A 27,827-nucleotide genomic window follows, 5' to 3' on the forward strand; every position below is an offset into this window, starting at 1 on the left:
GGCCGAGCCCGGCCGGGAGGCGGTCCCGCTGGGGGATCCGCCGGTCCCGGGACAGCCGACCGGAACCCGCCGGGTTGAATCCTCCGGGCGGACTGCGCGGACCCCACCCGTTTACCTCTCAGCGGTTTCACGCCCTCTTGAACTCTCTCTTCAAAGTTCTTTTCAACTTTCTGGTCGACTAATGGTCTCGTGCTTAAATTCAGCGGGTCGTCTCGTCTGATCTGAGGTCGTAGCCGGGGGGCCGGGACACCGCCGCCGGGCTCTCACGCTTTTCTCGGTGCTCGCTCGGGCGGCCGGGGCGGGGAAGGGCACGCGGGTCCCGCGGCCGGCGCTACGGTGGCCACCAGCCGCGGGTCCGCGCTCCGGGGGACGAAGGGACGAGGAGCCGGCTCTCCCTGCGACGGCCCCGGGGTGGGGGCGGGCCAGTCCCGATCGATGGCAGAGCGACCCTCAGACAGGCGTTCGAAGTGTCGATGATCAATGTGTCCTTCAATTCACATTAGTTCTCGCAGTTCTTCATCGACGCACGAGCCGAGTGATCCACCGCTAAGAGTTATCTCGGGCAACAGTGCCTTTCGGCGAGGAGGGGGGCGGCCGACGGACCGCGCCCACGCTCCGGCGTCCGGGGGTCGAACGCTCACTCGAGTGGGAGAAAACACGGGCACGGCGAGGTGGGGGTGTGTGTGAGGAGTGGGGGTGTGTGTGCGGGTGGGGCTGTGGGGTTGTGTGGGGGGGGGGTGTGTGCGGGTGGGGCTGTGGCTGAGTGTGTGGGGGTGTGTGTGTGGGTGGGGCTGTGGTCCGGCCAAAAACTAAAAGTCAGATACAGTCTCCAGACACTCACAGTATGTAGCTGTTTTCTGATTTGTCTGTTGTGAGTGTCTGGAGATTGTCTGATTTTTAGTTTTTTCACGTTAATTTTCAAAGGGAGGGTCACAGAGAAGACCCCCTTGCCCCCATCTTGATTAAAGCGTACTCATGAAATAGTTATTTTTCACAATCTGGCCGTGCCAGACAGAATCCACGTTCACCACGGCCAAACGGCCGTGTAATTGTAACGAGTCGCTTGGACTTGCTGACCGTTACTGTAACCAGCTTCTGATGGCTCCTGACGTGGGCGAGAGAATAAAGCCTCGTCTGTTTCTGACGCCCTTCCTGTGTGTCCTTTCATTCCTTCATTCCTTCATTCCTGTAGATACGCGCTTCCATCTTATACTCCCTATTAACCCAGTTCTAAAAGTGTGCTTGTTTACTCCGGTATCGAGCGTCTTCGCAGACAAGCTTGAAACTGTCACTTCTCTCACAGAGCGCTGTCTACTGTATAAACGTCCGATATCATGGTCAGAGGGAGCAAGGAGCACGTGAAAACGTTTCTGAAATAACCACATGTAAGACTTTAGTGCTTAAAATGTTCAGGGAGAAATGGAAGACTGGTGTGTATTTTTTCTTTAAAATATCGAGACATAGTATGTTTATGTTCCTAAATTAATATCGTTTATGACCTTCAGATGCGTTATGCTCCTCTTCCTTTTATGCTCAACTACTAAAATTTCCCTTTAGTGGTAAAATTCCATATAAATATTCAATACTAAGCAGATTAAAATGTGCACAGTAAAGAGATCAAATGATGAAATCTTTCCATGACCGACCAACGCACCACGAGCGCCCCTGTCGGTCATTTTGGCCGGCCAATCACGTACCGCGGTATGACGTAATGATTTGCGTGGCTGAATCTGTATATGGCGCCTTTCTGGACACTCCACTCAACGCGGTTTACAGGATATGAGGACTCCCCTCCACCAACACCGAGGTAAGTGGTGATGTAAGTGTGAGGGTTTGTGGTGAAATTGTGTAAAAGTGTCTTTTTATCATTGAGCTCGGGGTGTTTGTGGTGAAATTGTGTAAAAGTGTATTTTTATCAATGTGCTCGACGGGTTTGAGGTAAAATTGTGTAAAAGTTTCCTTATCATTGAGCTCAGGGGGTTTGTGGTGAAATTTTGTAAAAGTGTATTTTTATCATTGTGCTCGAGGGGTTTGTGGTGAAATTGTGTAAAAGTGTCTATCATTGAGCTCGCGGACACAGGCGAAACGAGAATTCACCATCACTTTCTGCATGTTTACCGTGACCTGTCCTGATCATGAGAGGTCTCAGACGCGTCTCTTCACCAGACAGTTTAATACAGCAGTTCTACATGGGACCGGTGTGACAGTATGTGGGTAACAGTGATGGCTCTCTCTGCTGTACTGCTGTGGCCCTCCCTCCTGATGACAGAATCGTCTCACACTTCACCTTCACAGACACAAGCTCCATGTGTTTGTGGTGAAATTGTGGGTCTGTTGGTGTAAAAGTTTATTATTGAGCTCACTGAACTGATCTCGAAGGCCACTTTAATTTCAGTTGCGTCTGACATTTTGAGTGAAATTGTAGTTTTGTAGGTTTAAATGTGCTGTTTCTTTGACTAGCCGGCTTATTTAGCTGATATTTATATTTCCTCCTCCTGAAGTAAATATCAGGTGTTTTTTTAATGAAATTGTAGGATACCGGTGTGTCGAAGTGGCTCCGGCAGATCCAGGGCTGATAGAAACAGTTTGATCAATAAATGAACTAAAAACCGGGATTCGCATGTTTGCTGCACTTCAGGTGAACAGAGACAATGTTTTCAAACCGTCTATATTGGAGGTCTGCATCACCGCTGCTAAAATCGACAATGTCGTAAAAACGTATTTTCGAGGTTTGCTTCGGTTCAGATGACACCTCAAATACAGTAATACAGTATAAAAATAAGTGACAAGAAATACGCTGTGCTGAAGCTCTGTATGATGACGTGTTCTTGCAGGTTTATTTGAGTTCAGGTAAAGAGAAATGAAAGTTTTATAAACACTTATTTCGGAGGCGTGTTTCACTCCAGGGGAAGTGAGCAGAAACTAAACCAAAGAAATGCAAGAACAGGGCGTACAGATGCGTTATGAAAGGGTGTTCTGGATGTTTGACTCAAAAACAACGATATAAAAACCGAAAACAGGAGAAGTTTATTAAGTAGTGATCAGCAGTAACTTACTGGTTTGCCCCGGTTCTTGTCTTCCAGTTCAGGACTTGTGCTGGGGAGTGAGTGTGGTCTGTGGGCTCTGGCGGGAACAGTCACACTGCGGGGACGGGGGTATCCTGTTCCTGCTCTGATGTTCTCTCCTGGAACCTCCATTAACATGATCTCAAGAAAAGAGAGCGATTGATTGGCTTTGAGTGCCTTGTGAAATTCTCTGGGCTTGACCCCGTGTTTCGGCTGCGATGCCGTCATGCGATCATCTGCTGTGAGTTCCCTTGTGGTGTCCCCATGTGACTGCGTGTGCCCGTGTCACTGCTGTGTGTGACAGTGGATTCCTCTCCGTCGCCCCTCAGGCGTTCCTGGGTCTCCTCTCCGTGGTGCAGCTGGACTGTAAAGAGTGCGCTGGAGAGGATTGAGCTGCTGGGTGAAGGAGTGTGAGATGTGCTGAGTGTGAGACTGACGAGCGCAGGCGAGCGGCGGCTCTCGCCTTCCTCCCGAACTTTGGTTTGAAACCTCATGAACGAGGCATGTTTCACTCCAGGGTAAGTGTGCTTTTATATACAGGTGAGAGAGAGTGCACAAGAATCGTCAGAAGTCAACACCGTTCGTTACAGATGGATGATGTCCAAGGTCACCCAGAAATAAAGCACGACAGGTCACTCAGAGGAAAGGTATTTTTAATTTTTCACAGGCGTATGGATCTACCAAGTACAGACGCCAGACAAAAAACATTGAAATGTAATTTGAAATTCACACTGACGTGTTGAGAACTGTTCTTGAAGCGGCTGTTCCTTAGAAGCGTTTCATCTGTGTTCAGATCTTCTGCTAAGGAGATGTGGTCAGGAAAGGCAGCGCTGCCTTCTGTCGTCTGACCGTTGTGTCTGCAAATCCTGAGGTGTCCTGCGGTCTTTATAATCTATAACCACACTTTCCCCTGTGGACATTAAATCATCTCTGTCGCAGCAGGATGCCGATTGATTTGAAAGGCAGCTTTATCCCGACAGCATGAGAGAGAGGCCAACATCAGTCTGGCTGGAGGTCTGGTGAAAGGAAAGCCTTGAATTTAGAGAATTAAAATTATTTTTGTAGATTTTAAAACTAAGGGATTGAGTAGAACTAAGTTTTTATTTCAGTTGAACTATTAGGAACAGTTATTTAAAAAACCCGAACATTATTCTGTGTTTTGGTTTACTCCAGATTTACCGCAAGATGGAGTTCTCGGGCGGTGTGGAACGTGTTCAGTGTCCTGCAGGAGTTGTCGGCCGGTGTGGAAATGTGTTCAGTGTCCTGCAGGAGTTGTCGGCCGGTGTGGAACGTGTTCAGTGTCCTGCAGGAGTTGTCGGCCGGAGTGGAACGTGTTCAGTGTCCTGCAGGAGTTCTCGGCGGTGCGGAACGTGTTCAGTGTCCTGCAGTCCAGGCTCTCATTACGGAGCTCGCCAGTTTGACGTCTTGAGCGATTTTTCTCAGCCTCTCGTTTCTCTCCCTCACGATCCTGCGCTCCTCTGGCAGCAGTTTCTCGTTGTTGGCGATCTTGGCGAGGATCTCGGCGTGCTGTTTCATCTTGCGCAGCTCGGCGATGCGGTCCTCGAAGCCCGGGCGGGCCTCCTCTTCCTCGTGAGCAGCTCGATGTAGGCGGCCGTGGACAGAGCGTTGGGCTTCAGGGCGATCTCCTCCAGCCGCGCCAGGCAGTTGGAGGACAGCCTGATCAGCTGCATGATCCGGTCCTCGATCGTCTCGAAGTAAATTTCGATTTTCTCGAGCATCTCCTTCGTCGACATGAACTTGCCGGAAGCCTTCACAAAGTTGTCCTTGAGTTCTTTGACTGTTTTCATGACCTTGACCACCAAGCTCACCTCCACATTCAGAGCGGACGCCTTGTCCTCCGTGGAGTCGGACGCAATGATCTGGAAATCTGTGTTGTTAGTTGTTCTGACGATTGATTTTCTAAAAGCTACAAGCTACAACGAACAACCTCGTGATTACTGTTACAATTAATAATTGTCTCAGTAAACCCATCAAACCACTACAGCGTCATGGAACGTCACCGGATTCTTTGCAAGAGCAAAATCCCCGTAGAATTTGCAGTTGAACTTGTCCGCCTGCTGGCGTTCCTCGTCCGTCATTCTGAGGGACGCTTCGCCTTCGATCGACACACACGGGATCATCTTTATCGCCGCGTGCAGGCTGCTCTGGACGTCCTGCTGCTTCTCCTCTGCCGAAACCTCCCGGTCGAAGACGAAGAAGGCCTGCGCGCCGTACATCACCGCCATGACGACGTGCGTGGCCGTCCCCTCCTGGAAGACGTTGCTGTGCTGCACGTTTCCGGCTCCTCAGCGGTCCATGCTGAGCTGCTCGAAGCGCGTGGTGGTGCGGTACTGCAGGGTGACACGCGACTGCTTCTTCGAGGTCTTCTTGTCGTTCAGGTAACTCGCCGAGCCCCTCACCGAGACCAGCCCACAGAGGAAGCTCGCCTCCAGGGAGGCCTCCACATTCAGAGCGGACGCCTTGTCCTCCGTAGAGTCGGACGCAATGATATGGAAATCTGTGTTCGGCTGAGGACGCATGTCGATGTCTTTCTGCAGCGTCTCGGCGTCCCATAACGTGATTCCTGCGGGGAGACAAGAAATAGAAGGAGGTGTTAATGGGGCTTTGCAAGCTTGTCGCACTACAGGGAGTGATCTTTCAGCTGCGCGGTCAAGTGTCGCTGTAGCGTCCCTGGTGGTCTAGTGGTCAGGATTCGGCGCTCACTGCTGCGGCCCGTGTTCGATTCCCGGTCAGGGAATGTCAATACTCTCCTGGGGCGGAGCGGAGGTTCTGTGGCTGAGGATCTGTTCCTGTGGCTGGAAGGTTGCCGGTTCAAATCCCACAGCCAGCAGAGGAATCTGACTCCGTTGGGTCCCTGAGCAAGGTCCTTAACACCAGCTGCTCCAGGGGCGCTTTACAATGTCTGACCCTGCGCTCTGACCCCCAGCTTCTCTCCCTGTCTGTGTGTCTGTCTCATGGAGAGCAAGCTGGGGTCTGTGAAAAGACACATTCCTAATGCAAGAAATTGTATAGGGCCAATAAAGCAACATTATCAACATGATCACATTATTATAAATCGTAATCAATGCGACAGAGATATAAGCGCAAGGCGAGGCATCCTGACCACAAGGATGAGGCTGAAGCCCCACCACTGATGCAGCCCTCCAGTGAGAGATTTGGGTTCAACAGGCCCATTGGGTTATTCACAAGCATTTAATCACTGATCACTGATCACTGATCGAGGGTGAGATGGGAGCATCTGAGATTCACATTCCCTGAAGGGTAGACGGGAGATTTGGGCTGCCCGACGCCAGACATAGGAACAGATGACGAGTGACTGCTTGCTGGTTCCACGTGGTGAACAGAAGGATTTAATAGCGAGTGATAAGAATGAGGAACTCAGAGCAGTTTCAGTGGGATCGGGCTTCAATGCAAGCGTCCAGTTCTTCTGGTCCTTTTGTCACGACTGAAACAACGAGGATGAAAAACAAACGCCGGCCAGAGCGATGGGAGCCTGTCGGAGTTTCCACTGTGGGTTAACGCTAGGGGACGACACTGCACTAGACTGGAGCCAGATGGAGTGTCCACTGTGGGTTAACGCTAGGGGACGACACCGCACCAGACTGGAGCGAGATGGAGTGTCCACTGTGGGTTAACGCTAGGGGACGACACTGCACCAGACTGGAGCGAGATGGAGTGTCCACTGTGGGTTAACGCTAGGGGACGACACAACACCAGACTGGAGCCAGATGGAGTGTCCACTGTGGGTTAACGCTAGGGGACGACACTGCACCAGACTGGAGCCAGATGGGTATGACTGGAAGCTGGGGAGGAAGTGACCTCATCATTGACACTTTGTCTCTGGGAACACCAAGGACTGTGAACGTGGGGGTACAGTGCCTGACGACACAAGAGGAGCTCAGTTGTGCCGGGCCTCCAGGGAGGGACAAAGTCCTAGGAAGGAGCCAGACTACCAGGCAGCATGGCAACCGATAGGATTCAGTAGCGTTCTGCAGAGTGTGGAGAGGGAGACATTGAAGGAGCTGCATCTTTGAGAAAACTTATCAGAATCTAAAGAGGGCTCATACAGCTCAGCTCAGTATAGCTCTCACCTGGAATCTGTCATAGAGCTGAAAGACAGGTCACCTCAGTGTGAATCTCTCACCTGGAATCAGTGTCTCTCTGTCAGGGTCATACAGAATCCCCAGCTGGATCAAACGAACGCATGACACCAAACTGTCTGGATAGCTTCTGTAAAAACGTTTTCTAAACCTTGGAGTTGTACAGTTTTAGACGTTTTGTGATTGTGCTCTCTCACAGAAGATAGAAAACAAGTCTCTCATAAATTCCAATAGGAATTAGAGCAATGATCGGATCAAGGATAGGATCGGAGCCATGCTCCTCGCCAGCTCTCCCTTCTCTGTACCCAGCCAGTGTTGAAGCTGATACCGGAGACACTGCTGTACACAGAGAGGGGTGGGAAGGGGGAAAAAGCCGCACAGCCCTGTTGTTGAAGTCGATACCCTTTAACTGATGACTTCCAGTCAGCAGCAGGGGCAATCGATCACTCGGGATGCAGAAAGCAGAACAGGACACCCAGTTATCTGAAAATGTTACTTTATTAAAACTTCTACAAAAAGATTCACGACAAGAACCAGACGAACCCGAGAGCCTTCGACACGCCAGCGCCGCCCAGAGGCAGCGCGAGGACCGCAGACGGGGAACGCACCAACGTCTCCATATATTAGTGTAGCAATCTGTCCCGTACGCTATGTACAACATTAGTAGTCGGCGAAGAAGAAGGAAAAAAACACAAAGACATCCAGTGTGTCACGACAGCAGTACCTACAGCGCCCACGCCCCTGGGGTAGTATTCACACCCCTGCCCCGCCGCCCTCACCCCTAACCCTCAACGCTGGCCGGCCGAGCCCCCCCGTCCCCCAGAACACCCTGGACTGACTCCACCTGCTCCTGTCCTGCTCTGCACAGCAGCGCCCCCTGTAGCTGGAGGTGCGATACAGCACAGCGGCGCCCCCTGTGGACGGTGTTTGACGCGTCTCTCCTGCACACCGGGGCGCAGAGACGAGGAGCCGGTACCCCAAAACTGTCCTCCTGGTCTAACAGGACCGGACCTGATCCACTGGACCAGCTGTCCTCCTGGTCTAACAGGATTGGACAGTGTACTGACCTGGGCCAGTCACAGCGAATGGATCAGGAGTGATTGATCACATGGAGATACTGACCAGGGCCAGTCACAGCGAATTGATCGTGAGCAATCGATCATATGGAGATACTGACCAGGGCCAGTCACAGCGAATGAATCAGGAGTGATTGATCACATGGAGATACTGACCAGGGCCAGTCACAGCGAATTGATCGTGAGCAATCGATCACATGGAGATACTGACCAGGGCCACTCCCAGTGAGTCGATCGTGAGCAATCGATCTCAGGGGCAAAGTACCGGAGCAGATTCGAGCGAAGCCCCAGGCTGCTGGTGAAGTGGGCCTGGAAATGTGCAAGACTGCAAAGCAAACAGCAGACAGACCCCTCTCCCACACCCCAGCATGCAGCAGCAAGAGAGCGTTTCCTCTCGGGGGTGGGGGGCCCCCTTGTAGGAAGGAGACCGAACCAGCAGTCCCCTGAACTCCGCCACACACCCCCCCCTCCAAACACCGCCACCCCAGGAACCCCGAAAAACGAGAAGTAAAAGGAATACAGAAGTACCAGCCTCCCCCACCCCCCTAGTGTCCTTCCTCTTCCTCAGAGGCTGTCTGTCTCGAACGCCACCAGGGGGCGCACAAGAGGCTCAGCCCTCAGGGCCGCCGCCCTCCGAGCCCACAGAGGACATCCTGCCCCGTGAGAGTCCGCAGGCCGGAGCTGCTCCTGCTACACCATGTTCATGGCGTCCTCCAGCAGGAAGCGGTGGATTGCTGGGAAGGACGGCCGCTCCCTGGACTCCCGGCTCCAGCAGCTCAGCATCAGCTCGTACAGGCCCTGCGGACACACCTCCGGCCGGGACAGGTACACCTGGGGACAGGAGACAGGAGAGAGACGGGTGAGCCTGCAGGACAGGAGACAGGAGAGAGACGGGTGAGCCTGCAGGACAGGAGACAGGAGAGAGACGGGTGAGCCTGCAAGACAGGAGACAGGAGAGAGGAGAGAGACGGGTGAGCCTGCAGGACAGGAGACAGGAGAGAGGAGAGAGACGGGTGAGCCTGCAGGACAGGAGAGAAGAGAGAGACGGGTGAGCCTGCAGGACAGGAGACAGGAGAGAGACGGGTCAGCCTGCAGGACAGTAGAGATCAGAGAGAGAGACGGGTGAGTCTGCAGGACAGGAGACAGGAGAGAGAGAGAGACGGGTGAGTCTGCAAGACAGGAGACAGGAGAGAGACAGGTACACCTGGACAGAGAGAGAGCAGAGAGACGGGTGAGCCTGCAGGACGGGAGCCGGGGGACGAGAGGGAGGGAGAGAGACGGGTCAGTCTGTAAGACGGGTACACCTGGAACTAGAGAGAGACAGGTCAGCCTGCAGGACATGAGAGAGAGACAGGTACAGGTACTCCTGGCCAGGTGTGGCTGTTACCTGCTTGCCCTGGTCTCTGAAGAACTCTCCAGCGTTCTCGATCACCAGCTCATCTGTCATGGAGGCGTAGGGCTGCTCCTTACACAGCCTCAGCATCTCCCAGAGGGTCACCCCGAATGCCCACACATCGCTGGCCGTGGTGAACTTCCCCTGGGGATACAGACACATGGGGTCACCCCCAACACCCCCACACAGAGACACACACACACACACACACACACACACACACACACACACACACACACACACACACACACACACACACACACACACACACACAGTCACCCCGAATGCCCACACATCGCTGGCCGTGGTAAACTTCCCCTGGGGACACAGACACATGGGGTTCCGAGGTCATTATGAGATTTATCAAACAAAAATTCTAACGATATCCTGCTCTTCACCAACCCTTCAAGCATCCTCACCAAGTCTACAGACCCGGAACCAGAGATCTTATTTTTCCGAGTCTTGTAGATGGTGAGTTTGGCCTGGCCCAGCAGAAAATTAGCCAGGAGGGGTCTGAGTTTTTCCGTTTTTTTTGTACGACCCACCCCAAACACGAAAATAACATCGTTGAAGGCCAGGCCAAGTTTGGTGAAGAGCCGGATCAGTACGGCAAACATGGGCGACAGGCGGGGGCAGGCGCTGTAGCAGTGGAACACCGTCTCCCTCTGAGCGCAGAAGGGACAGGCGTCAGACACCGCCGGGTCCAGAACCGACACAAACCGACACAAACGAGTTGACCCCAAGGATGGTGTGCAGGACCCTCCATTGCAGATCACCAGCCCTCTTGTTGAGGGGAAATCTGTAGAGGCTACCCCAGGCAGGCCGGACGTCATCCAGCACTCCCAGACGAGCCCTCCAGGGAGTGTCAGGGAGCGGTCCAGGACTGAGCGCAGGAGACACTAGCAGACCAGGGAAAGGAGGCTGTGTGGTTGGAATGCGATGATCCTCAAACAGACCCTGGATCAGCAGCATCTCCTGGAGAGGCAGAGCAGAGCGAAGCGAAGCTGACTAAGAAACCTGTCTACACACCGCTGTGAGTGTAGTCCCAGCGCGTAGTCCCAGCGCGTCACACGCCCACTCCACGTTGCGCCAGCAGCCCTGATCCACGTCCAGCAGGTGGTGGAGCTGTGTGACGTTGGCGTGGACCAGTCTGCTGGTGAAGTCCAAGGAGCGGCCCGGTTCTATGTCCATTCCTGGATTGTGTATTAATGGTTCTCTGAGTGTCCAGTATAGACTGGGCTGCTCCTCTTCTCTCTGCACGCGCAGATGCCGCCAGGCCTCCAGGAGACTGCGCTGGAAAGGCGGCAGTGGAGACAGGTCAACCCTGCTGGTGTCCATCAGGAAGAGCACACAGTCGAGCCCGAGGTGTCCTGCTCGACGCAGCAGGGTGAAGGTCAGCTCCCTCCAGGACAGCGAGGCCGGGCCGAACAGCAGCTTCTGCACTGCCTGCAAGCGAAAGGCGTCCACCCGGCTCCGGATGTCGATGAGTCCTTGCCCTCCGTTTTCTCTGGGCAGATAGAGGACGCCCCTCCGCAGCCAGTGCAGTCCGTCCCAGAAGAAGTCGAGGAGCGTGGCCTGCAGCTCCTCAACCAGTCCGGCTGGTGGCTCCAGACACACCAGGCGATGCCAAAACATCGAAGCCACCAGGGTGTTGACAATCAGAAGCCGGCCTCTGTAGGAGATCTGGGGGAGCAGCCAGCGCCAGCGGTCCAGACGACCTTTCACTTTTTCAAGGAGCCCCTCCCAGTTCTTTTTCACGCTGGCCTCATCCCCCAGGTGTACCCCCAGGTATTTGAGTTCCCCTCTGGTCCAGCTGAGCCTCTCTGGCAAGACTGGGGGACCCATCTCGCTCCACTCCCCCAGGAGTAGGGCGCTAATCTTGGCCCAGTTCACTTTGGCTGATGATAGCCGCTGGAAATCACTCAAAGTTATCTGTAGCGCCCTGACATCCTGTTCTCCTCCGACCACGACCATGATGTCATCAGCGTATGCCAAGATCTTGACAGTGGAATCGGGGCAGCCCGGGATGGACAGGCCCCTGATGACCCGGCGCAGCTGATGTAGCAGAGGCTCAATGACAAGGGAGTAGAGCATTCCTGAGAGTGCACAGCCCTGCCTGACTCCCCTCCGCACTGGAAACGGAGCACTCAGCCCTCCGTTGACCTTTAGCACACTGAAGATGTCACTGTACAGCACCTGAATCATGGCAACAAAGACGGGGCTGAACCTGAAGGACCTCATGGTCCTCCACAAATACTGATGTTCAACCCTATCAAAGGCCTTTTCCTTGTCTAACGAAATGAGACCAGTATCTAAACCCAATAGTCTGGAGGTGGCCAAAACATCTCGAATCAGAAATATGTTATCAAAGATTAACCTTCCGGGCACGCAGTACGATTGGTCGGAGTGCACCAGGGACCCCAGCACCACCCTCAGCCTGTTGGCCAGAGCCTTGGACAGGATTTTATAATCCACACACAGCAGGGCAACAGGTCTCCATTTCTTGGGCAGCAGGGTGACAACAGCTCTCCTGCAGCTCAGTGGCAGGTCCCCCTGCTCCAGACTTTCCAAATATACATCGAGCAGGTCAGGACCCAGCACAGCCCAGAAGGCACGATAGAATTCGGCTGGCAGGCCATTGAGACCTGGGGTCTTGCCATTGCTCAAGCCACTGAGTGCGGTGGAGAGCTCCTCCAGGGAGAGAGGCCTCTCCAGCCCTGCCCTCTCGTCTTCGGGGACCTGTGGAAGGTCTTCAAGGAACCTGCGTGTGCGGACCGAGTCCTCACTAGCCTCGCTGGAGAAGGGCGCTTTGTAGAACTGCACGGTCCTCTGCTGGATCTGCCCGGCCTCGTGCAGCTCCTGCCCCGTCTCCGAGCGCAGGCAGTGGATCTGCCGGCTCTGGCCTGGTTTCTTCTCTAGGCCGAAGAAGTAGCGAGTCGGGGCGTCTACCTATGATGCAATCTGAACCCTAGAATTTATTAGAGCTCTGTACTTTTGTGTCCAGCAGGCCGATGAGTGATTCTTTTTGGGTTGTGGAGGTCATCAATTAGCCTCCTGTCTGCACGACACTCCAGAGCCTGGTGGAGCTCCAGAATGTCTCTCTCCAGAGCCTTCATGGACTCACAGATACCTCTCGTGACACTTCCGGTGTACTGCTGGCAGAACTGGCGAATCTGCACCTTGCCAATATCCCACCACTGCCTCAGGGAGACAAAGTGGGCTTTCTGACTCCTCCATTGCTGCCAGAAGAACACGAGGCAGTCACAGAAGTGAGCATCGTCAAGCAGCTGGGTATTAAAGTGCCAGTAGGCACTGCGGGACCTCACTGATGGCACAACGACTGTGCAGACAGTGAGACAGTTGTCCGACAGGCCCACTGGACAGATGGAGCACTGCTTGACGATGCTGTAATGATGTTTACGGCAGTAGAATCGGACTAGCCTGGCCAGAGAGAGGGTATTCCCCCTGACCTGGGCCCAGGTGTACTGCCTCGTGTCCCCATGACATCTCCTCCAGATGTCAGTGAGGTCAGACTTGACGAGGATCCTGCCCAGCTCCCTGGCCAATGGGCCATGTGGCTCTGCGTGATTCCTGTCCAGTGTGCTGCTCTCTGTGCAGTTAAAATCCCCCCCAGGAAAACCAGCTCTTCAGGCTGGCAGGTCGCCAGTGCATTTTCAAGCTCCCTGAAGAGGTAACCCTCTCCCCGCCGTCAGTGGGTGCGTAAACGTTAATAAAAACAAAGGTTTTCTTCCCGAGAACTACTTGCACGAGTAGCAGGCGACCCTTCACCACCTCCTGGACGGCAATAGAGAGGGGCTTGAAACCCACAGAGAACAGCACCGCGACCCCCACGCTCACAAGGACCCGTGACTGTACACGATGTCCCCCTGCCACTCCCGCTGCCAGGTGACGATGTTGGAGCTGTCGATGTGGGTCTCCTGCAGGAAAGTCACCTGCAGGCTCTTTTCTTTGATAATCTCCAACACTGCAGCTCGCTTCAAAGCTCTCTGGCACCCATTGGTGTTCAAACTCCCTATCCTAATGTCGCCCATGTTTGCTGAAAATAAAAAAAGAAAGAACATAAAACACAAACAGACATGTAGCACGCAGACGGATAGTGATGTGATGTGAGGGACAGGACTCATTCGTGCTGAGGTGCGTTTCGCGGTCCTGCCTTGATCTTACCTAAAAGGCTCTTCAGGCGCCATCTCTCCTGATCACTGAAGTCATTCGCACCCGAGCCCCTCTCCGGTGTGGGGGGCTCCCTGCTCTTCTGAGGGCTGCGGTGGTCCACTCTTTACTGTCTGCTCTCCTGCTTGGGACGCCACCGGCTCGGGCTCACCTGCTCCCTCCAGCGATCTCCTCTCCTGCACCCCGGCCGTGGGCTCTGACTCCCCGCTGCCTCCCTGCGCTGCTCCGCTCCCCACTGCCTGACGCTGTCTGCTGGCCTCCTGTGCGCCCTGGGGCTGAGGCTCCCTGCCTGTCTCTTCCTCCACCTCCGGGCAGTTCTTCACCACATGCCCCTCGCTCCCGCACCTGAAGCACTTCATCAATTCCGAAGTCACGAATACAACGTAGTCACAGCTGTCAATCCGAAATTTAAGGGCCACATTGATCTCTTCTGTGGGGTTTTTTAAGATGACGTAGACTTGTCTCCGGAAAGAGACGACGTGCTTCAGCTGCGGTGCCCTGCAGCCCAGAGGGATCCTCCTGATCGGAGAGACCACCTGTCCGTATCTGGACAGCTCCCTCTCCAGCAGCTTGTTCCTCATGAACGTAGGCACGTTAGAGAGGGTGATCTTTCGAGCCGGGGCCGCGAGAGGCAGTACCGGGATGATGGTGCCGTCCAGGACGACTCCCTTCTCCACCAGGGTGTTTGCCAGATCGGTAGATTGCAGGAAAATGACTATCCCTCCACTCAAGCGGGAAGCGGACCTGTTGTTCCTGCAGCCCACGACCTCCCCGACCGCAAGAACGCACCTCTCAAGCGGACAGAGGACAGTGAGATTTTCGCACCATGGCGTCGAGTTAATTTCTCAAAGGAGAGGTCTGGAGGATCAGAGCCTCCAGAACCGGCCATGACGAGAAAATAAACCCCGCTTTTCCCCATAAAAGACAGAAAAACACAAAACTAGTGAAGAAACACCGCCACACGATCAAACCCACCGAAGCTCCGCCCACTCACTCACTCAGTCTCGCGAGAAACAAAGAGAGAAACAGGTACAAATTCACACTGAACAACAACACATTGGAGCACTGTCATGGAAATATAACTATCAAGGAAGCCACAAGAGAGAGTTCTCACCTGTGTAAGGTCTTTATTTCAATATTGCAATATTGGGAGCCCTGCTGCGACTTCGCCAAGTGCAACCAGAGACTCAATTTGTTACAAGCAGTACAGGGTTTTTATAAGGCATTGCACTGTAAAAAAGTTCAGCACTTGGTCCCTTCTAAAACTTCCCCTTTCTCTAAGAGAAAACAGATTACATCATAGAGCGAGAGAAGAAAAACTAGATTTGTTATTCAAAGCTTATCAGTTACTTTCAGCTAATTCTAATGACCCAGACAGCATATATTATTTTGGTACATTGTCTTCTAAATTACCTAAACAGTGTACTTTGTTGACGAACTGTTTTCTAAAATTCTGCACGTACTGTAGCATAGCAGTTATATCCTTGAAATATTATCTAAAAGCACCAATATATTTTTTTGTAAAGCTCTCTACATTTTTAAGAATCAATTAACTCATTAGATTTCCACTACAGCACACATCCAGCTACACATATCTCGGTCTCACCATCAGCTCTTCTGGGAGTTTTGACCTGGCAGTGAAGGCACTGAGGGAGAAGGCACTCAGGGCTTTCTACGCAATAAGAAGGAGGCTCTTCAACATCAACCCACCAACAAGAATCTGGCTCCAAATATTTGAAAGTGTAATCCAACCCATTGCCCTATACGGCAGTGAAGTGTGGGGTCCCCTCACAGACCAGGATTACACCCAATGGGACAAACACCCCACAGAAACTGTTGAAACATCCTCCGTGTGCAGAGAAAAACTCCTAACAACGGGTGCAGGGCCGAATTAGGCCAGGACCCACTATTGATAAACATACAGAAAAGAATATTAAAGTATTGGCTACACCTAAAAAACAGCGACCAAAATTCCTACCACCACAAAGCCCTGCTGAGCCCAAAGCAGAGCCCCCTTAGCCAGCTGGTCCTGAGGCTCACTAACCTGAGCCACACCGACACTAACCAGCCTCAGGACAGCACTGCTAGAGCACCACAACCCAGACTCAAGCACATCACTGCACAGATCAAACAGCAATATCTCACACACTGGCACACACACACACAAACACAACATAAACTGGAATGCTACAGAACCCTAAACAGACAATACACACTAGCTGAATATTTGACCAAAATAAAAAATAACAAACAGAAACAGACCCTGACGAAGTACAGGCTCAGTGACCACAACCTGGCCATAGAAACTGGGCGACACAGGCAGACCTGGCTGCCCAGAGAGGACAGGCTGTGCTCCCACTGCCAGCAGGGAGAAATAGAGACAGAGGTGCACTTCCTACTGCACTGTGACAGATACTCTGGGATTAGAGAAACATTCTTCCCGAAATTCAGAAATCTAATCCCAGAGTTCCCACACTTGCCAAAACCACAACAGGTCCCAATCCTACTGGGAGAGGGAGGAGGGAACTCAGTTGATCTGGCAGCCCAGTGTGTGATCTCCTGTCACAGCCTGAGGAACAGTGAGTCTGTCTCCCAATAATGCACCAGCCGCCAACAGTATATGTCAGTATTTTATAATATGTCTTTGTTGTAAATGTCTGTAACATGTCTGTAGATTTTATTTTACTTCTATTTTTTGTTTTGTTCTATGTTAATTTTATTATTTTTATTTTCTTTGGCAACACTGATTGTACCCATCGGTCATGCTAATAAAGCACCTTGAATTGAATTGAGAGAGCGAGAGACAGTACTGTGTTTAGCGTGTTGTCACAGTGGGACAGTACTGTGATCAGAGTGGGGCGCTAGTATTCAGTGAGAAATCACAGTGGCACAGTACTGTGTTTAGTGTATCAGAGTGGCACAGTAGTGTGTTCGGTGTGTAACTACAGTAGGACAGGATGGTGTTCAGTGTGTCATCACAGGGGGATGGGACTGTGTTCGGGGTGTGTCATCACAGGGGGACAGGACTGTGTTCAGTGTTTGATCACAGTGGCACAGTAGTGTGTTCAGTGTGTGATCCCAGTGGCACAGTACAGTGTTCGGTGTGTGATCCCAGTGGCACAGTAGTGTGTTCGGTGTGTGATCACAGTGGGACAGTAGTGTGTTCAGTGAGTAATCACAGTGGGACAATAGTGTTTAGTGAGTGATCAGTGGGACAGTACCGTGTTCACTGTGTGATCACAGTGGGACAGTACCGTGTTTAGTGTGGCATCTGAGAGGCACAGCTCTGTGTTCAGTGTGTGATCAGAGTGGGATAGTTCTGTGTTCAGTGTGTCATCAGAGGGGGACAGTACTGTATTCGGTGTGTGATCCCAGTGGCACAGTAGTGTGTTCGGTGTGTGATCACAGTGGGACAGTACTGTGTTCGGTGTGTGATCAGAGTGGGACAGTACTGTGTTCGGTGTGTGATCCCAGTGGCACAGTAGTGTGTTCGGTGTGTGATCACAGTGGGACAGTACTGTGTTCGGTGTGTGATCAGAGTGGGACAGTACTGTGTTCGGTGTGTGATCAGAGTGGCACAGTAGTGTGTTCGGTGTGTGATCACAGTGGCACAGTACTGTGTTCGGTGTGTGATCACAGTTGCACAGTACTGTGTTCAGTGTGTGATCACAGTGGCACAGTACTGTGTTCAGTGTGTGATCACAGTGGCACAGTACTGTGTTCAGTGAGTGATCACAGTGGCACAGTACTGTGTTCAGTGAGTGCTCACAGTGGGGCAGTACAGTGTTCAGTGAGTTATAATGGGACAATACAGTGCTCATAGTGTGATCACAGTGGCACAGTAGTGTGTTCAGTGTGTCAACTAAGTGGGACAGTACTGTGCTCAGTGTGTGATCACAGTGGGACAGTACAGTGTTCAGTGAGTGATCACAGTGGGGCAGTAGTGTGTTCAGTGAGTTATCATAATGGGACAATACAGTGCTCATAGTGAGATCACAGTGGCACAGTAGTGTGTTCAGTGTGTCAACTAAGTGGGACAGTACTGTGTTCAGGGTGTGATCACAGTAGGACAGTACAGTGTTCAGTGAGAAATCAGTGCGACAGTACTATGTACATGTACTGTGTTCAGGGTGTGATCACAGTGGCACAGTACTGTTTTCAGGGTGTGATCACAGTGCGACAGTACTGTGTTCAGTGTATTATCACAGTGGCACAGTACTGTGTTCAGTGTGACATCTGAGTGGGACAGTAGTGTGTTCAGTGAGTAATCACAGTGGCACAGTACTGTGTTCAGTGAGTAATCACAGTGCGACAATACTGTGTTCAGTGAGTAATCACAGTGCGACAGTGCTGTGTTCGATCAGAGTGGCACAGTAGTGTGTTTAGTGTGTGATTATAGAGGGGCGCTAGTGTTCAGTGAGAAATAATAAATAATAAAGTAAATAATAACAACGTAACGTGGTTTTCTGCACGTCTACCTAGGCTGCAGCTACTCCTGCATTATGTTTCATGTAAAAGTCTTAGCTTAGATTTTGTTTGCAAAAGACAAGCAAAATCTTGAAATGCAAATAACAAAAACTAGACACAACCGCAGTCCATACGAGGCCCCCTGCTACACTTTCACTGTTAATTCATTAAAGCCCATATTATCTGTGCTTTCCCTCACGATAAACAACTGCACCTGAATTGACACATCTCTTCTTGCTGAGTCCTTCGCACAACAAACGAAATTTCTCACCGGTCAGAGACAACAATTCTAGTGGAGCATATCCTGTCTTTGACAGGACTTGTAGTGTTTTTAGAGAAACCAACAAGGTCAGTTCTATTCCTTGTGTTTATCACCGTCGGAAATTACTCTCCAGTCAGCGGATTTGTACACCGTGTGTGCAGTTCTTGTGTGAAGGAGACTGTTACTGGTATTAGTAGTGTTATTACTATTAGTATTAGTATTATTACTAGTATTATCATTATGAGTAGTATTAGTAGATTATTATTATTAGGAGTAGTAGTGTTGTCAGCAGTAGTAGTAGTAGTAGCAGTAGTATTATTATTAGTATTATTATCAGTACTAGTAGTAGATTGTTACTAGTATGAGTAGTATTATTAGTAGTGTTATTACTATTAGTAGTAGTATCAGTATTATTACTGGTATTATCATTGTTATCAGTAGTATTAGTAGAGTATTAGTATTGTTAGTGTTATTATTAGTAGTATTAGTATTATCAGTAGTAGTATTAGTAGTATTATTAGCGCTGTCAGCAGCAGTAGTAGTAGTAGTAGCAGTCGTGTTATTAGTATTATTAGTGTTATCAGTAGTATTAATAGTGTTAGTAGTAGTACTATTGTTGTCAGTAGTAGTATTAGTAGTGTTAGTAGTAGTACTATTGTTGTCAGTTGTAGTATTAGTAGTATTAGTAGTAGTACTATTGTTAGCAGTAGTGGTATTAGTGTTAGTAGTAGTAGTACTATTGTTATCAGTGCATGATGCCCAAGAATAATTCCCAGATGTTCATTCTGTAAGTTGCTTTCATAATGGCCAGCAGCCCTATCACCCTGCAACTCCCAGCTGGCAGCCCCACTGGAGCCCAGCAGTGTGAGCCTGGCCAGTACCTGGAGGGAAGACTGCTGGGAAAACACTGAGGCTGCTGCTGGGAGAGGTATGAGTTGGGCCAGCAGGGAGCGCTCTCACCCTGCGCTCTGTGTGGGTCCTGATGCCCCAGTATAGTGACGGGGACACTGGACTGTAAACAGGCGTCGTCCTGCAGATGAGACGTCAAACAGAGGTCCTGACTCTCTGTGGTCATTAACAATCCCAGGGTGTCTCTCGAGAAGAGTAGGGGTTTTACACCAGCGTCCTGGTCAAATTTCCCATTGGCCCTTACCAGTCATGGCCTCCTAATAATCCCCCTCTCTGAACTGGGTTCATCACTCTGCTCTCCTCCCCACTGAGAGCTGGTGTGTGGGGAGAGGACTGGGGCGTCATCCAGGTGGGGCTGCACACTGGTGGTGGTAGTGGGATCCCCAGGACCTGTAAAGAGCTGCACACTGGTGGCGGTAGTGGGATCCTCAGGACCTGTTAAGAGCTGCACACTGGTGGCGGTAGTGGGATCCCCATGACCTGTAAAGAGCTCCACACTGGTGGTGGTAGTGGGATCCCCATGACCTGTAAAGAGCTCTGAGTGGAGTGTCCAGGAAAGAGCTATAGAAGTGTATTATTATTATTATTATTATTATTATTATTATTATTATTATTATTAATAGTATCATCCAGCCCAAGCCCCAGCGAACGTGACTCCCTGACCCTGACCTCTCTCCCCCCCCTGCCGGGGGAGGAAGATGGGGCAGCTGCCACGGCGACGAAGACCGGGGAGGTGCTGCTCCTGGTCGGCGTCTCTCAGTACCTCAGCAGCAGCTCCGACCTGTGACCTGTAACCCCCCCGCCCCCCTTCTGGGTGGAGTCCGACCGTGACGGGAGAGGCCCTCGAGTCCGGCCCGATACCGATACCCATACCGGCCAGCCGGACCCGAACCCGAGCTCGGACCCGGACCGCTGCCGCCCGGAGAGGGGTGTCCGGGACTCGTGGGCGGAGACGCCCGTGGCGCCTTATCGCTCTGTTTGTTTATTGATTGATTTCCTGCGTTGCTGATTTATTTATCTATCTTATTGACGGAGAGACTCGTGCGTCTTATTGATGGAGAGTATTTCAGTGAGAGCGGAGGTGGTGCTACTTACTCTTCCTTCACCGTGAGGAACTGGAACGGTTCTCCATAATCGATCGATGACAGCGAGTGACATGATCGTGGGGTGGGGGTGTTTCACTCCCTTCTCCCACCCACACCCACAAAAACAACACCACCCACGCTCCCCGGTGAGAGACGGAGCCCTGGACTTCCGATTCCTGTTGCTCTCTTGTGTGGGAATGGCAGGCGAGCCCCAGGCGTGGACGTGTTTCTGCGTCGCTCAAGCAGACTCCCACGGACACACCTGTGAGGTCGCGGGTCGTCTTCATTTTTAACCTTTTTGTGTTCATTGTGAGGAGGACAGTTTTTCCTCTGAAACAGACTGAGATCTTTGTTTGTGTTTCCTAAGTCTTTATTTCAACAGCAGAGATGCCCCCAAAAAAATGCTTAAAAAAAAGCGAATGTATTGAAATAAAAAAGGAAATTCGACCAGAGGACTAAGACAGACCGCCCCTTGGTCCGAAATCCCCAGACCCCACCGGATCGCTCTCCTTTCTCCGCCTGGCCGTGGCCTGGGGTTCCTCGTGAGGGAGGGAGTCCCTGGTCGCTGTATGTTCTGTGAGCAGATGAATAAAACGGAGAAGCAGCGGTGTGGTTTGTGTTTGTTCTGGGGAGGGATTGACGCTGCAGAAGAGCCGACTGAGAGTCTGCGTTGGAGGAGCTGGTGGAAGAGAGGAGATTGTCCTCAAACTGTACTTGTCCCCAGACCGTCACGGGCTCTGGGGGGGGCGGCTCAGTCAAGGGGGGTGGGGGGAGGTCGGGGTCAATCAGCGCTCAGGCATCTGCGGTTAAGAGGGGGTCTGTACACAGAGAGGGGTAGGGGTGGGGAACAAGCTGCCCAGGCGTGTTGTTGAAGCTGAGACAGGACAGGAGGCTCTACTGTACACGGAGAGGGGTGGGAGGGGGGAACAAGCCGATACCCTGGCTTCTCTCCAGACACAGCTGGGTGAGCTCCTCCAGTCAGGACAGGGGGCTCTACTGTATACAGAGAGGGGTGGGAGAGGGGAACAAGCTGATGAGCTGCTCAGGTCCGTTATCTACTATCTGCTCTCCTGTTCTCTCTGGCCTGCTGTTTATCCGATCTGTCTCTCTCCAGAAGCACTTAATTAAAAAAAAATTAAATTAATTAAATTAAATAAAGGTTAATTTTCTAATGACAAGGGACATCACTTAACTCTGTTTTACGCAGAGAGGGGTGGGAGGGGGGAACAAGCCAATACCCTGGCTTCTCTCCAGACACAGCTGGGTGAGCTCCTCCAGTCAGGACAGGAGGCTCTACTGTACACAGAGAGGGGTGGGAGGGGGGAACAAGCTGATACTCTGCTTCTCTCCAGACAGAGCTGGGGGAGAGGCGAACAAGCCGATGAGCTGCTCAGGTCCGTTATCTGCTGTCTGACTCCTGTCTGCTCTCTCTGGCCTGCTGTTTCCCCGATCTGTCTCTCTCCTGAAGCAGTTCAGCTCCGGCCTCTGACTTCTGGTGCCTTGTCTCCCCCTGGCGGGGACAGCGCAGTACTGCAGCGCCTCATTGACTTCATTGATCCAGACGGGTGTGGACCCCAGTGTCCCGACTGCTGGTCAGTACAGATCAGGACACTGTGTGTGAGAGTAGGGGTGTGACCCCAGTGTCTCGACTGCTGGTCAGTACAGATCAGGACACTGTGTGTGAGAGTAGGGGTGTGACCCCAGTGTCCCGACTGCTGGTCAGTACAGATCAGGACATTGTGTGTGAGAGTAGGGGTGTGGACCCCAGTGTCCCGACTGCTGGTCAGTACAGATCCAGGACACTGTGTGAGAGAGTAGGGGTGTGGACCCCAGTGTCCCGACTGCTGGTCAGTACAGATCCAGGACACTGTGTGTGAGAGTAGGGGTGTGGACACCAGTGTCCAAGGATGCTGGTAAGAGTTGATCTGGGTATTCTAGTGTTTTATTTTGCTCTTACTGATGAACCTGTTCAGTTGGTGATTAACTTTATGAATCCACTAGGTGGCACCAGAGCAGCGTCACAGCGAGGACAGGAAACCCGCCACCTCACATCAGCAGGAAGAGAAGGAGAGAGAGAGAGATGGCAGCGTGTAGGAGCTCAGCGCTCAGCCCTGGTGAGTTTTCTCTTGTTCTGCCTGTCAGAGTGTCGGTAAGGGAGTCACTGAGGGTCTCTTCTCAGTCACAGAGCACAGCAGCAGCTGGAGAAGTGTCTTCCTGTCTGCTGAGAGTGTGTTCTGTCTGTCAGACACACGGGGTCTGAACTAGGAGAGAGACAGGAGCTGTTTTACTTTCACTTTCTCTTGTCAGAGATCAGGGATTGGTACTGTAAACTCAAGCTGTTTGGAATGTACTAAATATATTAATAAGGTGTTTATTTAAGGTAAAATGATTGATGTTAAACCTGACCGTGTGCTGATGGTATTGGATTAACACACTGTTAGTATTCATGATGCTCAGACACGCTCAGATATGATCGTTTCCTGTTTGTTGCTCAGGGGCCATGTTTATTGTACAGCTGATAATACCAGAGAGGAATCAGTACAGATGAACAACAGAGGAATTTATTTGGCCCATAATTAGTAGTGATTCCAGGTTCTCATGCAGCTGTTTCTCCTGTCCTGACTGGGCAGCTTGTTCCCTCCCTTAACCCCTCTCTGTGTACAGTAGAGCCTCCCACTCCTGTGTTAATTCTGAGGAACTCTGAGGTGTCAATATCCAACTGGTCTTTAATGATGACTAACTGTCACTGGGGATGTTGAATATTTTGTATATATATATATGGTTCCCTATCTTCACCCTGTCAGTGTGGGACACTCCCTTCAGACTAAAGAGACTCAGTTCCTCCACCCTGTCAGTTTCACTGTTTTTAAACTAACATCATGCTAGTTCTCTTCAGTGTGGATCACAGTAGATAGTTTCTAAGCGGTTTGAAACTATACAACACAGAGATTTCCCAGCCAGGTGGCCGAGTCCCAAACATGTCTTTATGAAGTGTGACATTTTAGACTCACTACTGAAGAATCAGGATGGACTGAATGATTTTACAGTTTTTACATGTATTTTTAAAATAAGGTGGAATAATAATAATAAACTTTATTTTATATAGCACCTTTAAAGGTGGCTTCTCAAAGCGCTTTACAGGATGACAATAACAATAAATAAGAAGAATACACAAGATAAAACACAGTTACAATATATAGAGGAGACTGTGGATGGTGGTACTAAGAAGAGTAGAGGGGTGAAGAATGGAACCAGTTCAGTAAAGGCTTTTCTGAAGAAGAGGGTTTGAGTCTGGATCTGAAGGAGTTTAGAGAAGGTGACTCTCCGATATCCTTGGGGAGAGAGTTCCAGAGCTTAGGTGCAGAACAGGAGAAGGCCCTGTCACCCCAAAAGTGTAGAGGGGCTTGGGGGACAGTAAGGAGAGCAGAATTAGCAGAGCGAAGGTTGTGAGGTGGAGAGTAGGGCGATAATAGTTCAGACAGGTACTGAGGTGCCAAGCCATGCAGAGCCTTACAGGTGAGCAGGAGGATTTTAAAGTCATAATGGAATTTGGATTCCAGTGCATCATTGAAGCAGGGACTCCAGAATTGGAGTGATGTGATCACTTGCACCAGACCTTGTCAGGATTCTGGCTGCTGAGGTTTGGACCAGAGTAGATTTAGATACCCCAGCGAGTAGAGCATTACAGTAGCCAATTTGAGAGAATACAAATGTTGATCAGCTTTTCAGCCACAGTTAATGGTAGCATAGGGCGTAGTCTAGCGATATTTCTGAGGTGAAAAAAAGATGTTTTGACAGTATGCTGCACATGTGGGTCGAATGTTATGCCAGAATCGAATATAACTCCAAGGTGGAATAAAGGTTCATACTGAACACAGGAGTCCCATATGTGTCTAAACTGCCATTGGACAATGAGTGTTAGTGGGACTCTACAGGGCCCTCCTGAAGTATAGGCACCCTTGGTAAAGATGAGCAAGGAAGACATTGGAAAAAATGTCTGTGTTGTTTATCAGATAAGAGAAATCTGACCTTTCAGTGAGGTTAAATTATTCTAAGAAAAAAAATCCTGATGAAAAATAAACATGTACTATTGAGAGAACAGTTAAAAATAAAAAAAATATATTTTATATTAATTGTAAGAATACAGAATAAGAATGTTGTAAGAATAAAGTTTAATTAACATTAACAGAACATTTTTGTATACCACAGAGAATACACAGAAAAATAATCTCAATAATCTGTGTTTTTCCTCTCTCACAGGGCAGGGACAATAGGAAAGATAAAACATCTTTATATATCGTAAATTTGAAATGGAATGAAGAGTGAAGATATCTGTGATGAGAACTTTATCATGTAAATAATCTGTGATCTTTCTCTCTGACAGGGGAGGGACAGGCTTATTCCCATGAGGCACCACAGCGTCTCTCACAGATCAGGATCGTGCTGCTGGGCCAGAGATGGTCTGGGAAGAGCTCAGCAGGAAACACCATCCTGGGCAGAGAGGAGTTTGACACTGAGAGAGGAACTAAGGAGTGTGAGAAGAGACAGGGTGGAGTAGCTGGGAGGCAGATCACTGTGGTCGACACTCCAGGCTGGGATGTGTGGCTCATAGGGAATGGTCCACAGCGTGTCAGAGAGGAGGTTGTGCGCAGTGTGTCTCTGTGTCCCCCAGGACCCCACGCTCTCCTCCTGGTGATTAATGTGAACTCAGTCACAGACTGGAGATCAGTGAAGGAACATCTGGAGCTTCTCAGTGAGAGAGTCTGGAGACACACAATAGTGCTGTTCACCTGGGGGGGGGACACTGGGAGACACAACCATTGAGCAGCTCATTGAGAGAGGAGGGAAGAAGCTCCAGTATCTGGTGGAGATGTGTGGGAACAGGTACCATGTTCTCAACAACAAGAACAGGGACGACCGCACTCAGGTGACAGAGCTGCTGGAGAAGATAGAGGACATGGTGGCAGGAAAGAGTGACTGTTGTTATGAGATTGAGGAAAATGATTTACAGGAGATGGAAGAGAAGTTCAGGAGTTTGGGAATAAAGGAGGGACAGAGGATAAAGGAGCTACTGGAGAAGACACTGGGACCCCAACTGCTTCCCAAGAGTGAGTTCATGTTCTCTCTCTGATAGGGGTCACACCTCAGTAAAGTCAGTTTAATACAGATATTAAATGGGGTCATGTTATCATATATTAAAGGTTCTGATAGAAGTCTGAGTAGCTCTGAAATGAATAATTTATTTTCATTTTTTATTGAGATAAGTAATAAATGTTAACTTCGAGTGATGTCCTGGATGCCCAGTTTTACAGCAGGGCTCTGCAGGAAAAGACTCAGAGCTGTGTTGGAAACAGAGCCCTTGTGGGGTATCTACCCTGTAGAACAACAGGTCTCCACTGGGTCACACTGTGAGCTCTGCTGAGACTCCTCACTCACTGCAGCTCATCTCAGTGCTAAGTTTCTGAAGAGGAATAATCTGTGATCTTTCTCTCTGACAGGGGAGGAACAGGCTGATTCCCATAAGGCACCACAGCGTCTCTCAGAGATCAGGATCGTGCTGCTGGGCCAGAGAAGGTCTGGGAAGAGCTCAGCAGGAAACACCATCCTGGGCAGAGAGGAGTTTGACACTGAGAGAGGAACTAAGGAGTGTGAGAAGAGACAGGGTGGAGTAGCTGGGAGGCAGATCATTGTGGTCGACACTCCAGGCTGGGATGTGTGGCTGATGAGGAATGATCCACAGCAGATCAGACAGGAAATTGTGTCTCTGTGTCTCCCAGGACCCCACACTCTCCTCCTGGTGATTAATCTGAACCCATACAGAGACTGGAGATCAGCGGAGGAACATTTGGAGCTTCTTAGTGAGAGAGTGTGGAGACACACAATAGTGCTGTTCACCTGGGGGGACAGACTGACACACACAACCATTGAGCAGCACATTGAGAGAAGAGGGAAGGATCTCCAGTGGCTGGTGGAGAAGTGTGGGAACAGGTATCATGTTCTCAACAACAAGAACAGGGGCGACCACACTCAGGTCACAGAGCTGCTGGAGAAGATCGAGGACATGGTGGCAGGAAACTATGGGCTATACTTCACCACTGACATCAAAGAAATAAATACTGAACGAGAGATAGAGGAGCTGAGACAGAGGGAGGAGGAGAGACAGAGAGAGACAGAGGAGCTGAGACAGAAGTATGAAAGAAGGGAGAGAGAGAGAGAAGAGGAGCTCAGACAGATGTTGGAGGAGTGGAGCAGGAGAGAAGAGGAGCTGAAGGAGAAGATGAGAAAGGCACTGAAGGAAGAGGAGCTGGAGAAAGAGACAGAGGAGCCCAGACTGCCTGTCAAGAGGAGGAACAGTATAGACGTCATCCCTCCCGAGAGTGAGTGTGATTGATGCTGTATTACTGAGTCACTGATCTTACTGGTCATCAGACTGAGAGATTCAACCATCTTGTGTCCTGTTAGGAATTAAAATGGGTACAGGGTAGGAGGTATTGAGGTGTCCTGACAGTAGTAGGGTACAGGGTAGGAGGTATTTAGGTGTCCTGACAGTAGTAGGGTACAGGGTAGGTGGTATTTAGGTGTCCCGACAGTAGTAGGGTACAGGGTAGGAGGTATTTAGGTATTGAGGTGTCCTAACAGTAGTAGGCTACAGGGGAGGAGCTATTTAGGTGTCTTGACAGTAGTAGGGTACAGGGTAGGAGGTATTGAGGTGTCCTGACAGTAGTAGGGTACAGGGTAGGAGGTTTTTAGGTGTCCTGACAGTAGTAGGGTACAGGGTAGGAGGTATTTAGGTATTTAGGTGTCCTGACAGTAGTAGGGTACAGGGTAGGAGGTATTGAGGTGTCCTGACAGTAGTAGGGTACAGGGTAGGAGGTATTTAGTGCTCTTCATAGGTGTCCTGAGAGTGCCAGTGCCCCCTGTCAGTTCAAGGAGGTAACTGCAGGTGTCTGCTGTGGTTGGGTGTTCAGCAGTCTTACTGCCTGGGGCAAGAAGCTGTTCTGACACCTGGTGGTCTTGGTCTGATACTTCAGTACCATTTTCCAGATGGTAGTAGAGAGAGCAAGTTGTGTTTAGGGTGACTGGGGTCCCTGAGGATGGACCTGGCCTTCTTGAGGCATCTAACACAGTAGATATCCCCTGTGTTCAATAGTGCAGCCGGTAGTGTTCTGAGCCAGTGTCACCACCCTCTGGAGGACCCTGAGCTTGTGGGCGGAGCAATTACCACACCAGGCAGTGGTGCAGCCGGTTAGGATACTCT

The 27,827-nt window shown here is 50.8% G+C and overlaps 3 protein-coding genes and 2 pseudogenes across 9 annotated transcripts in view; 1 reads left to right on the top strand and 4 right to left on the bottom strand.

Moving 5' to 3' along the window:
• The window catches only part of LOC148671873 (uncharacterized), a 641,462-nt gene that overhangs the window by 317,596 nt on the left and 296,039 nt on the right, over nucleotides 1-27,827 (bottom strand). The window lies entirely within an intron of this gene.
• Nucleotides 1-27,827, top strand: part of LOC148671881 (GTPase IMAP family member 8-like) — a 423,522-nt gene that overhangs the window by 119,482 nt on the left and 276,213 nt on the right.
• LOC148671890 (5.8S ribosomal RNA) lies at nucleotides 445-555 on the bottom strand (annotated as a pseudogene; the record flags this gene model as incomplete).
• LOC148671891 (stonustoxin subunit beta-like) lies at nucleotides 4,598-5,659 on the bottom strand (annotated as a pseudogene).
• On the bottom strand, nucleotides 7,666-9,794 carry LOC148671892 (epithelial discoidin domain-containing receptor 1-like). Of its 2 annotated transcripts, XR_015937097.1 has the most exons (3): nucleotides 9,650-9,794; nucleotides 8,243-9,093; nucleotides 7,666-8,197 (listed from the first exon to the last, which is right to left on the bottom strand). XR_015937097.1 is itself a non-coding variant. In XM_088632834.1 (2 exons), the coding sequence occupies exons 1-2, from the start codon at nucleotides 9,743-9,745 to the stop codon at nucleotides 8,953-8,955; spliced, it is 237 nt and encodes a 78-aa protein (XP_088488960.1). In that variant the 5' UTR covers nucleotides 9,746-9,794; the 3' UTR covers nucleotides 7,666-8,952. The 2 variants fall into 2 exon arrangements, 1 of the variants encoding a protein (XP_088488960.1); XM_088632834.1 differs by having other exon boundaries at nucleotides 7,666-9,093.

This window comes from Lepisosteus platostomus, chromosome 5 (genome assembly GCF_059453375.1).
Source record: "Lepisosteus platostomus isolate fLepPlt1 chromosome 5, fLepPlt1.hap1, whole genome shotgun sequence".
Lineage (NCBI taxonomy): Eukaryota > Metazoa > Chordata > Actinopteri > Semionotiformes > Lepisosteidae > Lepisosteus > Lepisosteus platostomus.

Bases quoted from the DNA above. Each gene is read 5' to 3' on its own strand.
- LOC148671892 (XM_088632834.1), bottom strand. From the start codon at position 9,745: ATGCTGAGGCTGTGTAAGGAGCAGCCCTACGCCTCCATGACAGATGAG. The intron at 9,094-9,649 runs GTAACAGCCACA...TCCTGTCCCCAG, and splicing joins TCAGAGACCAGGGCAAGCAG to GTGTACCTGTCCCGGCCGGA.